The sequence below is a fragment of the Littorina saxatilis genome, linkage group LG8 (genome assembly GCF_037325665.1).
Source record: "Littorina saxatilis isolate snail1 linkage group LG8, US_GU_Lsax_2.0, whole genome shotgun sequence".
Taxonomy (NCBI): domain Eukaryota; kingdom Metazoa; phylum Mollusca; class Gastropoda; order Littorinimorpha; family Littorinidae; genus Littorina; species Littorina saxatilis.
In genome coordinates, this window is record NC_090252.1 from 37,151,492 (window position 1) to 37,171,901 (window position 20,410).

The following is a 20,410-nucleotide window of genomic DNA, read 5'->3' on the forward strand; positions in this document are numbered from 1 at the left end:
ATGTCTTGAATTAACAGCTTTGTGTTGCATGACCTTGGATGACCTTGACCTTGGGTCAAGGTCACATGTATTTTGGTAGGAAAAATGTGTAAAGCAGTTCTTAGTGTATGATGTCATTGCTAGGTTTAGTTACCCTAAAGGTCTAGGTCAAGCATGTGAGTCGTATGGGCTTTGCCCTTCTTGTTTTTTAAAGTACTGACAAATTGTAAAGTATTAATATGTCTTTACCTACTGAGCAAAGTCCCAAGGGTAAACCATGCTGATTTCCTTGGAACTGGAACCGGCTGGACATTGCTGTTGCCCCATTCTGTCGAACACCTGCTTTGTGGCCAGGCACTTCTGTCTTTTGTTGTTGCACTGTCCGGTGAATTGCTGGACTTGTTTGCTGTTCCACGCCAGCAAACTGAGAGAAAGAGAGTAACATTGGTTAAATAAAAAAAAAAGAGGAGTTTTGTCGCGGACAGTTGTATGTAGTTATAAGGTTCCTTGGTCGGGCGTTGCTGACAGGTACCTGTGTCAAGGTGGGAAGACCTGTAGCTGGGCTTAGCTCAGTGATTCGCGCCTTGCACGCTTTGCACGCATTGCACGGGACGTTCACGGTAGGCTGCGCGCTATTTGTAGAGTTCACCGGTTACCTGGTTGCTGACTGTGAAATTCATAAGCATTCTTTTTTCTGTCTCGGCCGAGACCAGATGTTTGTCGAACGGCTTCGAAATTCGTGTGTGAATTGTCGTTTGAGTTCGAAGTTATTTTCAGTAGTAATGTACGTCTACTGTGGACTTTGTTAAAGTCGGTTGCGTAAAGTGTACGCGATGATTTTCATTAGCCTGTGTGAGGTAAGTCATATTTCTTGGTCTAATTGGATAGACTTTTGTCAGTTTTTGCTGAAGGTGAATTAGCGGCCGGTGGCAGGGGACAGGGAACCTACATTAGTTACCAGTTGTACTGTTTTGTCTCGTCTTTGTGTTGTTGTAAATAGTGTTCATCATAGTGTTTAAAAGGAAATCATTATAATGGTAAATTATATGGTAGAAGGAAACCAAAGTCTAGTCATTGTGCTTCCTCCTCATCCCTAATAATGATGTCTATTGGAGGAGGAAGTCACGTGTCTTATATTTTTGGGGAGATTATTGACTTTGGCCTTCTAGGCTTTCAGTGTTTACTGTCGAAGACAGACCGGACGGGAAGGTGCGAACCCTAGCTTCACAGCATGGAGGAGGCACCACCACGCTGCTGCTTGAGCAGCCAGTTTGGACTCTCGCATCGTCACCCCCACGCTGCTGTGTGAGCAGCCCCTCTGGATCTTCTCCGAGGCTTCATTACGCTGTTTTGAGCAGCTATCTTGTAACGTCACAGCGGCGCAACCACGCTGCTGTTGGGCAGCAACATCGAACCGGCGCCGTCGCTGCAGAGTGTGTGCCGTGTGACAGCTCTTAACTGGGCTGATTCTCTCACCCCCGCGACAGAGACGCAGGTGTCGACCCGAGGGCGCACCCCCCCCCCCCCCCCTGAATTCGTCGAACGTGTAGATAAGTACTTTCTTACGATAGATATCATTTATGGAATGAGGAGGCCCTTTATGACGTACGTGCTTTGTGTTTGACTATCCTGATTGTCTCGTATGTCGTTTGTTGACATTATTTTGACTGTTGTGTACTTTCTCATGTTCATTATGTTCATCTTCATGTATTCGTGTTAACCCTTCCATTGTTCCATCCATCGTCACCCCCATATTTCACCCAACTGGGAACTATTAAATACTTTCATTTATTTACATTGGTGTTCTGTGAGTGCTGTGTGGTGTGGCCAAAGTTTTTGTGTGAAAAACTAAACATGCAAACGTGCATGCACGCGACAAGTTTAAAAACATACTACACGTACACACATACCACCACCACCACCATCATCATCATCATCATCATCATCATCATCATCATCATCATCATCATCATCATCAAAATCATCATTGTCATTATCATCTCTCTTCCTCTATCTACCCCTCTTTCTCTCTCTCTCTCTCTCTCTCTCTCTCTCTCTCTCTCTCTCTCTCTCTCTCACACACACACACACACACACACACATACAGAAACCCTCACACAACACACACAAGCTGCGCGCGCGCGCACACACACACACAAAACACACACAGCAGTCTCTATATATATATGGTAACTTACCTGAAATTGTAGCCTGTCATAGATCTAAGTGGAGACAGCAAACGGTAAGAGCAACAGGTTCTCATTTACGATGTCCGGGCATTCAAACGATCAGGAAGAGGAAGACCTTGCTTCGCAATAGGCCTATGCTCTTGGAGAACTCTTTAACCGATTAGTAGTGTGCGTTGTCATCATGAACCTTTACAACACCATCGTGATCAAAGTAGATCTGCTTCGACTTCGGAGTCACAAAATAATGTCCGGGCGAAGTGCAACAAAATTATTCTGAATTAACAGCATTGACCTCGTCAACAAAATCGTTGTCTTATCCCAAAGTGACTTCTGTCAGCAGAACATTCCGTGTTCAACTGAGAAGACTGACTTGCCCTTCCACTATCAGAATTCACAGCTGCAAAGAACAGAATGCCCCAGTCAGTAACCACTGATCTAAATATCAGTAACTTTAGCAAGGGAAGCAACTAAAGATGTAAACGGGGAGTAACTGTTCTTCATCGGGCAACTGCATTTGTCGTCTGCTTTTTCGTACAGTGCTACGGTCGCGTGAAAGTCAGATCTACCTGAACTATGCGTATAGCTCTTTCTCACAAGCGAGGCCGGAGGTGTGCACGAGTTTCGTCCCTTTGGTTCGGTAAGTTCCGGTGAAGATGGAGGCGGCAGTCGAGCGCATGAACGTGAAAGAATTGAAAGATTTTCTTCGGAAACATGGCCAACTTGTCAGCGGAAAAAAAGAAGAATTAGTGCGCAGAGCAAGAGGCACGTTTCAGCTGCGAAAAGATGGCAAGGATGCTATCGATAATGCTGTGGAAACAAATGATTCAGGTAAGCATTTGACAGACCACTTCGACTGTCAGTGTCACGAACTTGTAGCCTTTGTTTGTAAAATTCGAACTGATCGTTCGTAGTTTGAAGTTTGTAATTACAGTCAAATTCTAATGTTCTTGACTCTTTATTCATCCGTCCTTATTCATACACCATTTTCATTGTAAATTGCGTGAAATCTCATTTGTTTAGGTCGTTCATGGATTAAGTTCAATTCTTCAGTTTCACCATTTAAAATGGTTGCATTTTTTTATTTTTGTTGCCGTCTTATTTTACTGAAAAAATGTTTTTATACGAAACAATTATTTTATGGTGTTTGGATGTTGTTGTTTTTTTTATTCCAATAGATGTACCAGGAAATTATTTTCCTTCCATGTCTGTCAACAGATTGTGACATGAAAGTCTTCAGCCTGCAAGGTTGGTGTAACCCAGAAGCTGTTGCTTTGGCAGACTGGCCCGACATCACTGACAAAGAGCTCTACAACTTTATGGTGTACAAGTGCAACAAAGCCGTGGATAAGGGGAGAAAAAACGCACGGAGGCAGCTGAAAGCCCATGTGTTCTATGATGATCGTCATGTTCACTCTGTCAGGTTAGTAAACTATTTGCTTATTATGCTTGATGTGGACAACAATCTTGCTTGTGGTGAAAAGCAAAATGTATACATCAGTGTTTAATACATGTATTATGCCCATGTATATGCTGTATGCAATGCAGGCTGTTCTGTAGACAACACCTCAACATTATTACTGATCATTGTGTTCTGAAACTTCAGCTCAGAACTATAATTGAGAACAGAACATAAATGCCAAGGTTAGGTTGATACTTTAGCAATCCAGGTTTGTTGTAATAGTTGTGAAGTATACTATTGATATTATTATTATTTTTATTATTATTATTATTATTATTATTATACTTTGACGTGGTGTACTGTTGCAGCTATCATCCAGTCGCCAAGGACTCTGACCAGTGCTATCTGAAGTGTCTGGTCATTCCCAGTGCTGCTTCATCCAACACCAGCAAGTACCCTGACAGGAAGGTGTGGCTGAGTGCATCTAAAGTCACCGGCCAGATAGCTAAAGCCTACTGTGACTGTACTGCAGGGTAAGTTATTATGTAATCACATTTAGTTGACAAAAAATTGGTTTTTCTCTTTGGAGTAACAAAGAGGCAAATACTGCTGTGCGTTTGTTTTTTAATGATTTTTCCCCTTGTTGCCATACAGCTCCAGTGTTTCCTTCTTTTGGATATGAGTCATCTCCAGGGTCTAAAATAATTACATACTACTATTATTATTTTTTGCAGACACAATTGCGTCAAAGTAGCAACAACAACAACAACAACAACAACAAAAACACGGCTGAAAGCTGGTAATTTACCAGTCATTTGACTGTTCTTTCAACTCCAACTTCCACATTGTATGTTTCAGGCGTGAAGGTTCCTGTAACCACGTGTCCGCTTTCCTGTACGCGTTGGTGGACATCACTGCGCACAAGCAGAGTGGACTGGATGCTTCGACATCTGCCCAGTGCAAGTGGAATATGCCACGGAAGAGGAAATTGAGCCCGAAGAAGGCTGCAGATCTCCAAAGGAAGAAAGCAAGACTAACTGCAACTGTCTCCGGAAGCAACGGCATTAATTTGCATGACCTTGCTGCAAAGCTTAAAAGCTGCAATCCGGATTGTGGATTCGTTGTAAACTTTTTGGCAAAAGAGATGCCTGCTGCACAACCCAAGTGCATGCCATCCAATCCTATGCCGGACTTTATGTTTGCGGACTCTGTGAACTTGAAGGCGGAAAAATGCACGGCAGAATTTGAGAAATTTGCAAGTGAGCAAAGTGTTGGTGAGGAAGACATCTTACTAATTGAACAAGAAACCCGCCAGCAGTCTGAAAGCACAACCTGGGCAGAACTTCGTCATGGGAAGCTGACATCAAGCATATTTGGCCAGGTCTGCAAGAAGAAGGCTACTACCCAGCCTGATGGTCTGCTGAAGACCATTCTACGCTACAGACCAGAACTAAGCAACGACCACATCAAGTGGGGTAAGAGTCATGAAGCGGCAGCCAGAAGAAAGTACACTCTGCAGATGAGAAGCCAGCATCATATCAACCTACAAGTTCGGAAGTGTGGACTTTTGATTGACAGTGATATGCCATTCCTTGCCACCAGCCCAGACGGACTGGTCCATTGTCAACACTGCCAGCCGGTTCAGGGACTTTTGGAAGTGAAGTGCCCTTCTGTTCACAGAAACAAGACCCCAGAAGAAGCGTGCAGTGACAGTGATTTCTGTTGCCAACTGATTGATGGTCAGGTGCGCTTGAAAGAAAATCACAACTATTTTTTTCAAGTCCAAGGCCAGATGGGTGTTTCAGGAAAACTGTGGTGTGATTTTGTGATTTGGACACTGAAAGGAATGTCGGTTGAAAGAATCCCTTTTCAGCCTGATGTCTGGGTCACAATGAAAAGCCAGCTGAAATCTTTTTATGTGAACGCAGTGGTACCAGAGCTGTTTACCAACAGAGTCAAGAGGGGACTACCTCTCTTCTCATGAGATCTATCATTTGGCAACAAATCACTGTCACTGAACACGTGCACTGGTACCATTTGGAGAGATGATCTTTTCACAGAGACATTTGTGATTTGTGACTAGTCTTGGCCTGTTTTGTATTCTCTGTGAGAATTGCTATTTGCTGATATTTGCATGTCCACTTGTTGGGTTTGAAAGGTTGAGTAAGCTAATTAACCCTTTGTCTGTTGAGCACAGCTATACTGTTTATACACGCGCTAGAACCTCCATCAATATCATTTGTATGTTTGCTGTCCACAGGCTCTGCTGCTATTTGTTGGAAAGGGCTGTTGCATTTAGGAATTTTTTTTGATCGCCAGGAATTTTTTTTTTTAACTTTACAGTCATAACTAAATACAAATTCAAGAGCTTCAATTATTCAAGCATTGTATGTTTAACTTACATGATTATGAAGGACATTTTTCAAAATAAAAATACATATTTTTGTTTGTTTGTTTTGGTCAAAAGGCATTATGATGTAAGGGTGACCGAATAATATTTGTTCACTGGGCAGGGAAAGGGTTAAAATGGAAAGTCCTGTTTAACATGTGTTAAATGTTATCAATAATTATTGAGCACACGCGGAATTTGTGCGTGAATCAGTGAGTCCTTTTGATGCTTGGTAGTCATGCATTTATTGTTGTTAACTGGATGTGCGTGTTGTCTAAGGCTAATGTCAGACGGAGCTCACGAAACACGAAAGAAAAGCAAAACAACACACAAAAGCAAAACAACACACAAAAGCAAAACAACACACAAAAGCACCATGTTTTGCTTTTGTTCGGCTTTTGTTTCGTGTTTTGCGAGCTCCATCTGACATTAGCCTAAGAACAGTTTCACATTACCAGTTCATGGCTCTTTAATGTTACTTCAGTTGTTTTACTTTACATTGTTTACCAACTTTGTTAAACTGTTATTGTTTGTATATGTTTTAGATAAACAAAACCCAAACTGTATCAACTGCGTCTGTTGAAGTGTGTGTGATTATCTGTAAAACAAGTCATTCATCAAGCTTCAGATTCATCATGTCTTTATTCTTTGAATACATAATATATAATTATATAATACACTGCATTGTCGTTCCTCGGCAAATATTTCAGCCAACTGTGATTAAAAAACAAAATGTAATCACACACAGGTAATAAATATTTTTCCCTTAAAAACATAAAAAGCATAGATACACACCACACAAACCCTATTTATAATTTCATGTACATAATCCCACGTTACAAAATAGTGCACTCCTTACAACACACGCTCACACCTGGTTGGTTTGCGTTCAACTTCTCAGACATACTTTAACTGGATACAAAAATTTGGAGTACAAACCAGCATCAGTTTTCATGCATACTAGTTTTATAATTTCTGTCTTCCATGCATTGGGAATGTAAGCATCAGTGAGTGACATACACAGAGTCAATGACTGAGATTTATAGTGACACTAGAGACTACAGTCATACTGAGACACGGCAGTCCTTCTTACAGCTCATGTGCCTGTTACTGTTTCACACAGACAAGAGCAAAATGCACTAATGATTGAAGGAAGTATGTTGTACAACAACATTCTTTTACACTTTTATGTACATGAACAAATAATACCCATCTGATTAACTAGACGAGAAAGTCACTCTGTCAAGTTGCACAATATCTTGTCATTTTCTAAAAGAAAGAGTAACACACTGTCTTTGTGTCAGATCTGTGGGCAGGAACTATCAGACTGAGAATAATAGCGTCAGGTACAGGTCACAGACATGTATGTCAACAAGCACATCACTGCAGAGTAGGGTCATCTTCATCAACATATTCATGGGGATGAAGAGGAGGCAGTAAAGTTGTCAAACTGTTGCAAATTCTCCAAACTTTAGACACATTAGCTTTCATTGTGCCTGTGAGTGAATTAAGAATTCTGTAATTTTTCACTCTTTCCATGTGCCTTTCAACATGAATTCTGACGTTGGCAATCCTTCTAGTCAGAACAAGATCTACAACCGACATCTGCTTTGCTTTGTTTTTCTTTGGAGGAATTATCAGCTGCATACCCCTGGGTGTTGTTAAATCTGAAATCAGAAACCCTTTGTCACCCATGATGGCATCACCTTGTTCACACAAGTCCAACATCCCTGATTTGGCAACAAGCTGTTTGTCACTGATAGATCCTGCCCACAGATCTGACACAAAAGACACAACCCCGTTAGGAGTCACACCAACTAGCGCTTTCCAAGTCATGTGTGATTTATAGTGGCTGTACATCAAGGACTGGTCAGCCAGTGACCGTGGTGTCTCTGTAAAGAGCTCTGTGCAGTCAATGATCACCCGCGTCATGGGGAATCTCTCCTTTACATCACTGGGCATGGTAGCATTCACCTGACCTCTGGTAGGCCAGTAGATGAGACTGGAGAGACGACTATGCAGGATGTCCACCCATTTGTTAATGATCCTTGAACATGTTGATTTGGGGATGGAAAATCTAAAACTCAAATCAGTGATAACAAGTCCCAATCTCAGCCTCATAAGAGTCATTAAAAACTGATCTAACAGTCGCAGGCTACACTTTCGAACACCTGATTCACCCTTGATGACCTCTTCAAAAACAGCTACAGCTGTCCCTGTATTTGGCATGCCTGTGTACGCCCTGAACACTTCTTCATTTTGACTAACATGTTCGTATCTTAATGGAGTATAGTTCTGTGAGCAAAAATCTGTCTGAGTTTCAGCTGAATTGCCTGGCATTCCTACGCACACAAATGGTTCTGTCTGCACAGATGCATCCACAAAAGTAGTGTCTGGTCCAACTTTTTTTGTTGAATGCGTGGGTCTAAAAATTGTGGAGGTTACCACTGGGCCGGCGTAGTCATGCAGCGAGACTGAAAACGCAGGCAATGACAATTCACCTTGCAGACAACTTTGTTGTTCCTCAAATGAGTCCAAGGGTTGTGCAGCATCAACTTCAGGCTCTGGGATTTCAACTTCAGCTGCAGGTGCCTCATCATCTCTGTTTATCTGTCAACATAAAAAATAGCGTCACCTCAGATTACTTGGTACAGTACACCTTGGCTGCCATACACATAATTTGCTGAATAACACATGGAAAAACTGCCTTTATATCAAATAAATGTAACAGCAAGTTAATGCAGTAATTGCAAACTATAAACTATAAAAATACACAACTAAACAAGTAGAGTGTGCAGTGAGAAATCTCAAAGTGTGATCGGATGGCAAACTAAGACTTCCAAAGAAGAGGTTGGATAGTGCACATTTTACACAAGTATATTCTTCAAATATTTTACTAACCGTGGAGAGTGGAAAAGTTCGATTCGGGAAGACGGATGGGACATCGTCACCAAATACAGGTCCACGTTTGCCAACGAAATGTTCAGAACAAAGACGGGGATTCTTGACCGTGTTGTAATCTTGTCGGATCAAACGTAGGCGCTGCTCCCAAGCTCTTTTCAGTTGCTTGTTTGTTGGAAGTTTATGTAGCCTGACAACTCTTCCTTCAATAATTTTTCCACGGTAGTTATGGCAAATGACACAGTACTGCTTTCCACCACCACACACTCTGAGCGAGCTTTCTTTCAGTGCAGACGCCATATGATGTAGAAGATACCGGAACTAACCCAGCGTTTCTCCTTCGTTGAAGAGCATGGAAAGATAACTCGTACTTGACCAGAAGTGAGAAAGTGCTATAGATCCGTCTAGTGAAATGTAGCTGTGTGATGATTTGGCTACATCACTTTGCTGAATGTGCTTCTAGATGAAAGTTTATATTAAGCTTACTGTCAAACATTAAAAAAAAAAATAGGTAAGTTGTTTTAACTTGACCAAAACTAGCGACGAATTTTTTTTTTCTCGAAGCACAACAAAACACTCTGTCGGCATTTTCGGCATCATCGCAGTCAATTTGTTCGATGTGTTTTTCCTGAGGAGGAATGGACATAAACATTTGTAGAAGTTTGTAATGTTGATCCCAAGACTATTTTCCATTACTTTAAATTGCTGTTCATTGTACTATCGCTGATAATTCATTGAACATTTTAGAAATTCAACTTGAAGTGGGCATCAGTCAGCACAGCAAAGTTTGTTTACATTTTGCTCTAACTTTGACCCCGCGTTTCTCCAATCAGAGGCTTAGCTCAACAAGGTCCCTTTTCGCAGAAATGGCCACATATGATATGTTTGGATTAAAAACACGCTCAGAAAGTTAAAACGAAGAGAGGTACAGAAAAGCGTGCTATCCTTCTTAGCGCAACGCAACTACTACCCCGCTCTTCTTGTCAATTTCACTGCCTTTGCCATGAGCGGTGGACTGACGATGCTACGAGTCTTGCTGAAAAATTGCATTGCGTTCAGTTTCATTCTGTGAGTTCGACAGCTACTTGACTAAATGTTGTATTTTCGCCTTACGCGACTTGTTAGCTGATTGTTTTTGTAACTTGTGCTGACTTTAGTGCTCCTACTGATTAAAGTGTCAATCATATGAGCGGTCAAAAACGCTCCGTTTGTTTTCAATCTAGAACATTGAAACTGTGCACCCCCCTAGGGTCTGATGATCTCCCGACGTGACTCTAGTTCGGCTGATCCTTGTAAAATGTTGGGGTCACATTGGGGTCATGTTCGATTAAAAAAATCTTGTCGTGGAGGTTATCCCAGGCGGTTTTTGAGTCACTTGAGAAAAAGTGACTCTATGTAATCGGTCAGTGTTAGTCTGTCCGGCCGGCCGTCCGGCCGGCCGTCCGTAGACACCACCTTAACGTTGGACTTTTCTCGGAAACTATCAAAGCGATCGGGCTCATATTTTGTTTAGTCGTGACCTCCAATGACCTCTACACTTTAACGATGGTTTCGTTGACCTTTGACCTTTTTCAAGGTCACAGGTCAGCGTCAAAGGAAAAAATAGACATTTTATATCTTTGACAAAGTTCATCGGATGTGATTGAAACTTTGTAGGATTATTCTAGTTCTTTACATCAAAGTATTTACATCTGTAGCCTTTTACGAACGTTATCAGAAAAACAAGGGAGATAACTAGCCTTTTCTGTTCGGCAACACACAACTTAACGTTGGGCTTTTCTCGGAAACTATAAAAGTGACCGGGCTCAAATTTTATGTGAACGTGACTCATTGTGTTGTGAATAGCAATTTCTTCCTGTCCATCTGATGCCTCATATAATATTCAGAACTGCGAAAGTGACTCGATCGAGCGTTTGCTCTTCTTGTTTTTAAAGCTAGAGCTTTGAAACTTTGCACGCTCCAAGGGTTGGATAATCTGCCGATATGACCCTAGTTTGGGTTACACTCGTTGGATATTTTGGATGCAAAAGCATCCCAATTTCACACAATTGTAGGTGATGTTAATCAGCAGACAGTAACAAAATGTCACAGCGTGAAAAAGTTTACTGGAGAAGATTTTTTAATACTAAAAATATACACTGAGCTATCAAGAAAATAAGTCTTGATCACATCAAGCAATGACATTGTTTAATTTGGTCACAGCTTTGTGTCTGTGTATTTTAGGCTTGGCTAGACTATTGCTAATGATATCATGTTATGATGGCATAGTGTCAGAAAAGAGGTCATGCAAGTGTCTGGGTACATCTATTTTGGCCTGGCCAGCCAAAAATAAATTTGGTCAAGCAAATGCTTATTATGGTTCAGCCATATTGGAAAGACACGTTACACTAAATCAAATAAAAGCACATCATCACAACAAACGTACAACCAGGGATTAATACCATTTTCAAAGGTTATGTGAGAGTAGTTAATGGGAAAAATACACCCTTCAATTTGTTTGTCCGATAGATTTCTCGGGTAGGAAGGGAGAGAGTTATCTGTTTTATCTTAAAGTCTTTTTTTTTTTTTTTTGGGGGGGGGGGGGGGGGGGGCGGTCCGCTGTAGTGGAACCTGACGAAGGCGAGTCGTGGAAGCATTTGCTTTTCTTTTTGCATACTAGGTTTTCACTGATAGCCCCACAAGCAAAATGCTGAAGGATGTTGGTCTGCTAAGCGTGTTTACCGCTCATTGCCAAACCTAAGAAAGCTTGTTAATTTCAAAAAGGTATTTTAAAAAGTCAAACCATTTGACCTACAAATTTGGCACATTGTGACACGATCACATCTTCGCTGAAAGTCATGTATTCCGCATTTGAATACAATTTGCTGATAAAAGTGCCACTTCAGATATGAAATACTTGGCGGAATACATGTAAACGTTATTAGCTTTTTTGTGAGTGGCATTTTGGGGGTCATTCTGCGCATGTGCACTATGTTGCAGCACCCAAACCCAGCACAGCGCCCACAGACACGGAATCGAGTTCACCGAGCACTCTGATCATCGGTCTGGGTGTGGCAGGAGCTGTATGTGCCGTCATGGCAGCAGCTGGTGCTGGAGTTTACTTCAGGAAACGTAGGTCAGGAGGTATCCAGACAACGCCCCTCCAGACAACGCCCCTCCAAACAACGCCCCTCCAGACAACGCCCCTCCAGACAACGCCCCTTTAAACAACGCCCCTCCAGACAACGCCCCTCCAGACAACGCCCCTCCAAACAACACCCCTCCAAACAACACCCCTCCAGACAACACCCCTCCAGACAACCCCCCTCCAGACAACGTCTCTCCAGACAACGCCCCTCCAAACAACGCCTCTCCAGACAACGCCCCTCCAAACAACGCCCCTCCAAACAACGCCCCTCCAAACAACCCCCCTCCAGACATCGCCCCTCCAAACAACGCCGCTCCAAACAACGCCCCTCCAAACAACCCCCCTCCAGACAACCCCCCTCCAGACAACGCCCCTCCAAACAACGTCTCTCCAGACAACGCCCCTCCAAACAACCCCCCTCCAAACAACGCCCCTCCAGACAACCCCCCTCCAAACAACCCCCCTCCAGACAACCCCCCTCCAGACAACGCCCCTTCAAACAACGTCTCTCCAGACAACGCCCCTCCAAACAACCCCCCTCCAAACAACGCCCCTCCAAACAACGCCCCTCCAAACAACCCCCCTCCAGACAACGCCCCTCCAAACAACCCCCCTCCAAACACCCCCCTCCAAACAACGCCTCTCCAGACAACGCCCCTCCAAACAACGCCCCTCCAAACAACGCCCCTCCAAACAACCCCCCTCCAAACAACGCCTCTCCAAACAACCCCCCTCCAGACAACCCCTCTCCAGACAACGCCCCTCCAAACAACGTCTCTCCAGACAACGCCCCTCCAAACAACCCCCCTCCAAACAACGCCCCTCCAAACAACCCCCCTCCAGACAACGCCCCTCCAAACAACGCCTCTCCGGACAACGCCCCTCCAAACAACCCCCCTCCAAACAACGCCCCTCCAGACAACGCCCCTCCAAACAACCCCCCTCCAAACAACGCCCCTCCAAACAACGCCCATCCAAACAACGCCCCCCCCCCCCCAGACAACGCCCCTCCAAACAACCCCCCTCCAAACAACGCCCCTCCAAACAACGCCCTTCCAAACAACCCCCCTCCAAACAACGCCCCTCCAAACAACGCCCCCCCCCCAGACAACGCCCCTCCAGACAACACTATCATTATCAACTTTTGATATGCTGTGAATTTTTTTATTTTTCCTAACCAGTTTAACCAACATGAGCATATCTTTGTCATTACACAGATATTGAGTATTTGGAACCATTCATATGCTGTTTTTATTGACTCACATGCGAAGCAAAAGCGAGTCTATGTACTCACCCGAGTCGTCCGTCCGTCCGTCCCCGCCGTCCGTCCGTCCGGCCGGCCGTCCGGAAAACTTTAACGTTGGATATTTCTTGGACACTATTCAGTCTATCAGTACCAAATTTGGCAAGATGGTGTATGATGACAAGGCCCCAAAAAACATACATAGCATCTTGACCTTGCTTCAAGGTCAAGGTCGCAGGGGCCATAAATGTTGTCTAAAAAACAGCTATTTTTCCCATTTTTGACTCACATGCGAAGCAAAAGTGAGTCTATGTACTCACCCGAGTCGTCCGTCCGTCCGTCCGGACGTCCGTCCGTCCGTCCGGACGTCCGTCCGGACGTCCGGAAAACTTTAACGTTGGATATTTCTTGGACACTATTCAGTCTATCAGTACCAAATTTGGCAAGATGGTGTATGATGACAAGGCCCCAAAAAACATACATAGCATCTTGACCATGCTTCAAGGTCAAGGTCGCAGGGGCCATAAATGTTGTCTAAAAAACAGCTATTTTTCACATTTTTCCCATTTTCTCTGAAGTTTTTGAGATTGAATACCTCACCTACATAAGATATATAGGGCAAAGTAAGCCCCATCTTTTGATACCAGTTTGGTTTACCTTGCTTCAAGGTCAAGGTCACAGGAGCTCTTCAAATTTGGATTGTATACATATTTTGAAGTGACCTTGACCCTGAACTATGGAAGATAACTGTTTCAAACTTAAAAATTATGTGGGGCACATGTTATGCTTTCATCATGAGACACATTTGGTCACATATGATCAAGGTCAAGGTCACTTTGACCCTTATGAAATGTGACCAAAATAAGGTAGTGAACCACTAAAAGTGACCATATCTCATGGTAGAAAGAGCCAATAAGCACCATTGTACTTCCTATGTCTTGAATTAACAGCTTTGTGTTGCATGACCTTGGATGACCTTGACCTTGGGTCAAGGTCACATGTATTTTGGTAGGAAAAATGTGTAAAGCAGTTCTTAGTGTATGATGTCATTGCTAGGTTTAGTTACCCTAAAGGTCGAGGTCAAGCATGTGAGTCGTATGGGCTTTGCCCTTCTTGTTCCCATTTTCTCTGAAGTTTTTGAGATTGAATACCTCACCTATATATGATATATAGGGCAAAGTAAGCCCCATCTTTTGATACCAGTTTGGTTTACCTTGCTTCAAGGTCAAGGTCACAGGAGCTCTTCAAAGTTGGATTGTATACATATTTTGAAGTGACCTTGACCCTGAAGTATGGAAGATAACTGTTTCAAACTTAACAATTATGTGGGGCACATGTTATGCTTTCATCATGAGACACATTTGGTCACATATGATCAAGGTCAAGGTCACTTTGACCCTTATGAAATGTGACCAAAATAAGGTAGTGAACCACTAAAAGTGACCATATCTCATGGTAGAAAGAGCCAATAAGCACCATTGTACTTCCTATGTCTTGAATTAACAGCTTTGTGTTGCATGACCTTGGATGACCTTGACCTTGGGTCAAGGTCACATGTATTTTGGTAGGAAAAATGTGTAAAGCAGTTCTTAGTGTATGATGTCATTGCTAGGTTTAGCTGAAGGTCAAGGTCATGTAAAGGTCAAGGTCAAGCATGTGAGTCGTATGGGCTTTGCCCTTCTTGTTGTGATTTGCTATATTTTGAACAGGTAATCTTTTTTCTCTGATGGTGTTTGTAATGTCGGAGGATGAGCTTATTGATTTGTTCTTATCCATTTTGAATATTGTATTTTCGACAAATGTGTGCCATAAATAGTTGTAAAAACATTTCCAAATTTGCTGTGTTGAAAGTTTCAAGATTTCTTAAAAATGTGTCACGTAATAGTACATGCGTTAGAAATTTGAATATAAATAAGTTTGAAGTTTTATGTTATGTTATTGTTCGATTTCATGAGCTATGTTTTAAATTTAATACATATTATGGTAGCAGGAACAAACGTTTACAAACTTTTGAGGTTACATATGTTATAATTTGTTAAATGTTCTGAGTGTCTAAGAATGTTTAAAAACTTTGTTATGTTGAAAAAATATGTTTCAGACCGTTAGATACAAAATAAATTTAAAAATAAAATAGATGTCACAAGTTCATGTAGTACTGTTCAGTTGCTGCTCTTCTTGCTTTTCTCACTAGCTGGACAAACAATTAGCAATGGTTTAGTTGAATTTTTGTTTGGACATTGATGTGCTTTTGTGAAGTAAACTCAGAAGGACTGAAAAGTCTCATCTTTTTTCTGTGTGTGCCCAAAAAGAATGATAACACAATTTTGGTCGAATGCTTCGAAAGTTCAGAGCAAGAATGTTAGTGATGATGCCAATGAGAAATAAGGGTGTCACGACAGTACCGCCTCAACTTTTGTGAAACGTCGGACATGGCGTCATCAAATGGTTAACAGAAATGAAAATAAATGTGTGGAAATATCACCTGGCAAAATTCAAATAAAAAGTTTCATGAAGATCATTCTGTTCAGTAGTTGATGGGAATCACCACACACACACACACACACACACACACACACACACATACACACACATACACACACACACACTCACTTACACACACACCCACATATTCATACACACACACACACACGCACGCACGCACGCACACAACCACACACACACACACACACATTCATGGGGATGCATCCTGGGTTATTTTCCTGTGTCATAACCCACGCAACTCGTGCGTGCTCGGTCTTATGCTTGCGTGCACAAACAAAGAAAGATAAGGTACTGGCAAGTCTGCACATAACAAAAGAAAATAATAAGTCTGAACACAATCATGTTGACCCGGGAGATCAGACAACTCTTCGTCCTCAACCCAATAGGCGAAGCCGATATTCAAACACAGATCCCTCCAAACGGAAGGCTGGCGTCCTACCCACGAGACTAAGCGCCCGTCTGTCTGATAAGTTAGCATCTCAAACAAATATCAGTTTTCACCAATACTCCCCAGCGCTTGGTTCTTACCTAGTTGGGCACGTCGTCTTGCACACCTCATTTACAATGCAAGCCTGTTTATGACAAGCTGCGATTGCTCTACTTGCTAACACTCCAAACAATCTCAGTGTTATAAAGCAATAAATGTTATTGCTATTTTCCACTCTACTTGTCATTTTTGGCTCACGTAAGTGTAGCCTATGCGATGCTAAACTGTGTCTGTCTGTGCGTGCGTGCGTGCGTATGTATGTATGTACTAGAATGAATACCCGCTTCGCCGGGTAGCCGGCTTCGCCGGGAAGAAGTACTTAGAGCCGTACGCCGGCTTCGCCGGGTCCGAACAATGGACCCGCCAAGCTTAGGTCCCTCCCAGATTCGTGGAATGGGAACAGCACGAAAATGATTCAGTGGCCATAATGCCATTCCTGACCATATCGAGTCCCATCCTTGTCGACGAATGTAACCGTGTTAATCACCTTTGGAGGCGAACTCCACTCAAACAGGACTGAGCAAGTTATGGCTTCTAAAAGGAAGGCCAGTACATAAATTTACACAAAAGCCGCCAGACCACATCACAAACAGAACTGAACAATGCACATGTGTTGCTCACATAGAGACACACACACACACACACACAAAAACCCACAGAGAAGCCGTATCTATAGAGAGATAGATGACAGTGTATTTTTCGCGTGGCTATAAATTGATTCGACCTTTGCACTTTTACAGTGAGGATAATTTACGGGTCCAATTTACGTTCTGGATACTGCGTTGACCTTCTAAAAATAGTAACAGTAACAGAACGCCGGGAATATCCGAAGACGCTCCACTCACACTATAGTGCACCATTACGAAGGAAGGGAGGTAAACGCTGAAAACCTGGAGAATATGAGAAGATAAGGAAGAGTTACTTATAATGGTGAAATGAACACAAAAACCAAAATCGATTCAGCGCTGCGCGCTGAGAGCACGTGTTGAAATATCTCATCGATGATATTGTGTCCGGGGTGTAGCTGAATACGGTGTCCAAATTTGAAAAAGATCCACCGAGAACTTTGGCTTTGGTGTGTCGGTATGGGGGCCCGGGTAGCTGAGGTGGAACCAAAATAGCTGAGGTGGAACCAAAATCGGTTCAGCGCTGCGCGCTGAGAGCACGTGTTGAAATATCTCATCGATGAGGTTGTGTCCGGGGTCTCTCTGAATAAGCCCACCAAATTTGAAGCAGATCCATCGAGAACTTTGGCCGTGCATGGCAAATACACAAATACACAGACACACAGACAGACACAAGTCGTATATATATATATATAGATAGATGTATGTCTGTGGTAGAAACTTTAACATTTGACTAGTCGGCATGTGTGTAGTTAAAGCGTGTATCCAAAGAAAACGGGTGGTGGGGGGTTTTGAAGGGGTACAAGCAGTTGACTGGTTTCTGTCGTGTGTGGTATGTAGACCAGGTCAGGTGTCAAGACCAGGTCAGGGGTCGCGCGAAGGATTGTGGTATAGATTCACTTCTCCAGTTCTCACTTCTGCATTCGCCGATTCGGGGAAGACGATTTTATGTTGTTCGGTTTCTAAGCTCCAGAAAAGTAAATAAAGAAGATGCCAAAGGGAGATTTCCTACAATTTGATCTGCACAGCGTTTTTCCAATGTCCACGCGAGGAAGAGCTGTCGAAAGCGCAGTGTCGATCTGGCAGCCGTATCCCGGTAAGTACAGAGACAGATCTAGTGTCTCCCACTCTGATAACGTGTCACCTACTGTTAATCCGTTTTGTTTTAATTTCTTTTTATTTCAGCAGACACGGATGTCAAACACGGTGCTAGGCAGTCACCTCTAGTGAAATGAGTTGATCTAAAGTGCCTGTAATGTTTGGATGTCTTTAATTGTTCGTGGTTCGATTTATGTTAATTTCAAGACTTGCAGTAGAGTCTCAAGTTAAGTTTACTCTGCCGGAAAAAAACTGTCCATCATTTACTTGAACATGCAGATATAAAGAAACGGAATGAATCTGTTCTCAAAGTCAAAATGATCACGATTTTTTCCTCAGATTCAAAACATGCACTGTCATGGTTTTGTCTGTACAATTTAGTAAGTCTTACCTTGCAACAACTTCCTTGAACTTGAAAGACAGTTTTTGAATGCTAGATCTGTATCGCGTTTCATTCCAGACTCGATTCTCTCTTTGATTGTACTGTTTGCTGTTTACGCACTATCATGATTCGCTATGTAACGTTTGGTAAGCTTACCTTGCAACAGCTTTCTTGTCTTTGTTGGCATTTTCTTTCAAGGCAGTACAACGTAAGATTAGATTCTTTCGGACAGAAGGTAGAATGTGAGTTTTGAGACAACGACAGTCCAAAGAAAGCTTGCTGTGGCATTTGTTTGTAAATCATGGTACATGTGTCACAGTGATTCTGTATTTTGTCTGCGGTTGATATGGTTTCTTTTTTCCTCTCTTGTTTTTTCCCTCCTGAGTTGATCGTTATCATTTAAACAAGACGCTCAGAGAGTACCTCCGTTGCTCCTTAAAATGGAATGTGAATAGTGTGTTGGTTGTGTTGACCGTCAGTATTATTTTAAGAACCAGGCTGCTCCAGTCAGTTGACATGTTTCGCATTTTGTAGGGTTACCATGCTGCATAGGTAAAGTGGCTTGTATAACCTGACTATTCTGTTTCAAAACACTGTTTATATTTGTGTAGGTTGTAGTCATCATAACTAATCCCATTTTGCCATTTGTTTCAGAAAGGAGGTTAACCTACAAGATCGACGCTATGTCAGTAGTGTCCCGAGTAGCGTCCCGAGTAGCGTCCCGAGTAGTGTCCCGAGTAGTGTATCGATGAAAAATTACTTAAGCTAACACTGGACTTGCAGATGTGTAATTGCTAATTAGGGCAGTAGTGTACGTGCTGAACACTGGTAGTGTGAACAAAGCAAAAATAAATCTACTATTCAGACTACCTTGTGCTGAGTGACCAATCAAGTTCCTTTAAAAAAAAAAAAAACTTTTCCATCCTGAAACAAATTGATCACATGTGAACTTAAAAGGGGCATTACTTTTCATAACATGATCATGTTGATTAACACATATCTGTTCAGCTATTTGTATACAGGTTTAAAAGTAATCCCAATAAAAAATGCATTTAACAGATGTTTTGATAATGTCCATTTATGAAGAGATTCTCACATCTACATAAAACAACTTAGTTTTTTTTTTAAGCAACACGAGTGACAGCAATGCACAGCTTCTTCTTCTTCTTCTTCTTCTTCTTCTTCTTCTTCTTCTTCTTCTTCTTCTTCTTCTTCTTCTTCTTCTTCTTCTTCATGGGCTTAGACTCCCACGTTCACTCATGGTTTTAGCACGAGTGGATTTTTACGTGTATCACGACCGTTTTTACCCCGCCATTCAGGCAGCATACGCCGATTTCGAGGGAGGCATGCTGGGTATTTTCGTGTTTCTATAACCCACCGAACTCTGACATGGATTGCAGGATCTTTTCCGTGCGCACTTGCATGGTCTTGTGCTTGTGTTTACACACGAAGGGGGTTAAGTCAATGGCAGGTCTGCACATAAGTTGACCTGGGAGATCGGAAAAGTCTCCACCCCATCAGACAGCAGCGACCGGGATTCGAACTCACGACCTCCCTATTAGGAGGCCGACGTCTTACCACCACACCACTGCGCCCGTCACAGCAATTTTCAAACACAACACCCACACAGCAAAACGTATTGAAACTGTTTAGCAAAATAATTGTTTGTACATATCTAATGTTATATTGTTTTTTAGGTGCACCCAGGCGTTTCGGTACAGAACTACCAGGCCTAACTTTAACATCAACACCCACTTCGGTGCACTTTCACGTCACAGCTTATCCACTTCCTGACAAATTCATTTTTAAATTCGTGTGGAATTCAGAGGTCAACATCACCAACATCACCACCCCCAACCCTGACATCAAGTTCACTGGATCGTGTCGGGAGGAGGACAAGGTCTACCTGTCCAGGTGTAAGGTGACTGTGGTGGACATGGTGCCATCGGCTGCAGGGCTTTATGAAGTCACGCTGGACAATGGTCAAGGAAAGGGTGTGTTCTTCATGCAGATCAGGTTTGGTGGTATACAGATCATGTTCTTTTGTACCTCTGTTTTCTGACAAGTTAACACACCAACAGGCACAGA

At 42.6% G+C, this 20,410-nt stretch overlaps 2 protein-coding genes across 2 annotated transcripts; one reads left to right on the forward strand and one right to left on the reverse strand.

Moving 5' to 3' along the window:
• Window positions 1-3,263: 3,263 nt before the first annotated feature.
• LOC138973437 (uncharacterized) lies at window positions 3,264-5,818 on the forward strand. The gene is made up of 3 exons (XM_070346155.1): window positions 3,264-3,588; window positions 3,936-4,100; window positions 4,426-5,818. The coding sequence occupies exons 1-3, from the start codon at window positions 3,344-3,346 to the stop codon at window positions 5,549-5,551; spliced, it is 1,536 nt and encodes a 511-aa protein (XP_070202256.1). The 5' UTR covers window positions 3,264-3,343; the 3' UTR covers window positions 5,552-5,818.
• A 971-nt stretch (window positions 5,819-6,789) lies between these two features.
• On the reverse strand, window positions 6,790-9,248 carry LOC138973438 (uncharacterized). Its single transcript, XM_070346156.1, has 2 exons — window positions 8,858-9,248; window positions 6,790-8,566 (listed from the first exon to the last, which is right to left on the reverse strand). The coding sequence occupies exons 1-2, from the start codon at window positions 9,155-9,157 to the stop codon at window positions 7,337-7,339; spliced, it is 1,530 nt and encodes a 509-aa protein (XP_070202257.1). The 5' UTR covers window positions 9,158-9,248; the 3' UTR covers window positions 6,790-7,336.
• Between the last annotated feature and the right edge of the window lie 11,162 nt (window positions 9,249-20,410).

Coding starts and splice junctions, on each gene's coding strand:
- LOC138973437 (XM_070346155.1), top strand. CDS start 3,344: ATGTACCAGGAAATTATTTTCCTTCCATGTCTGTCAACAGATTGTGAC. Junction 3,589..3,935: donor CGTCATGTTCACTCTGTCAG/GTTAGTAAACTA, acceptor GTACTGTTGCAG/CTATCATCCAGTCGCCAAGG. Junction 4,101..4,425: donor TACTGTGACTGTACTGCAGG/GTAAGTTATTAT, acceptor TGTATGTTTCAG/GCGTGAAGGTTCCTGTAACC.
- LOC138973438 (XM_070346156.1), bottom strand. CDS start 9,157: ATGGCGTCTGCACTGAAAGAAAGCTCGCTCAGAGTGTGTGGTGGTGGA. Junction 8,567..8,857: donor GAACTTTTCCACTCTCCACG/GTTAGTAAAATA, acceptor TTATGTTGACAG/ATAAACAGAGATGATGAGGC.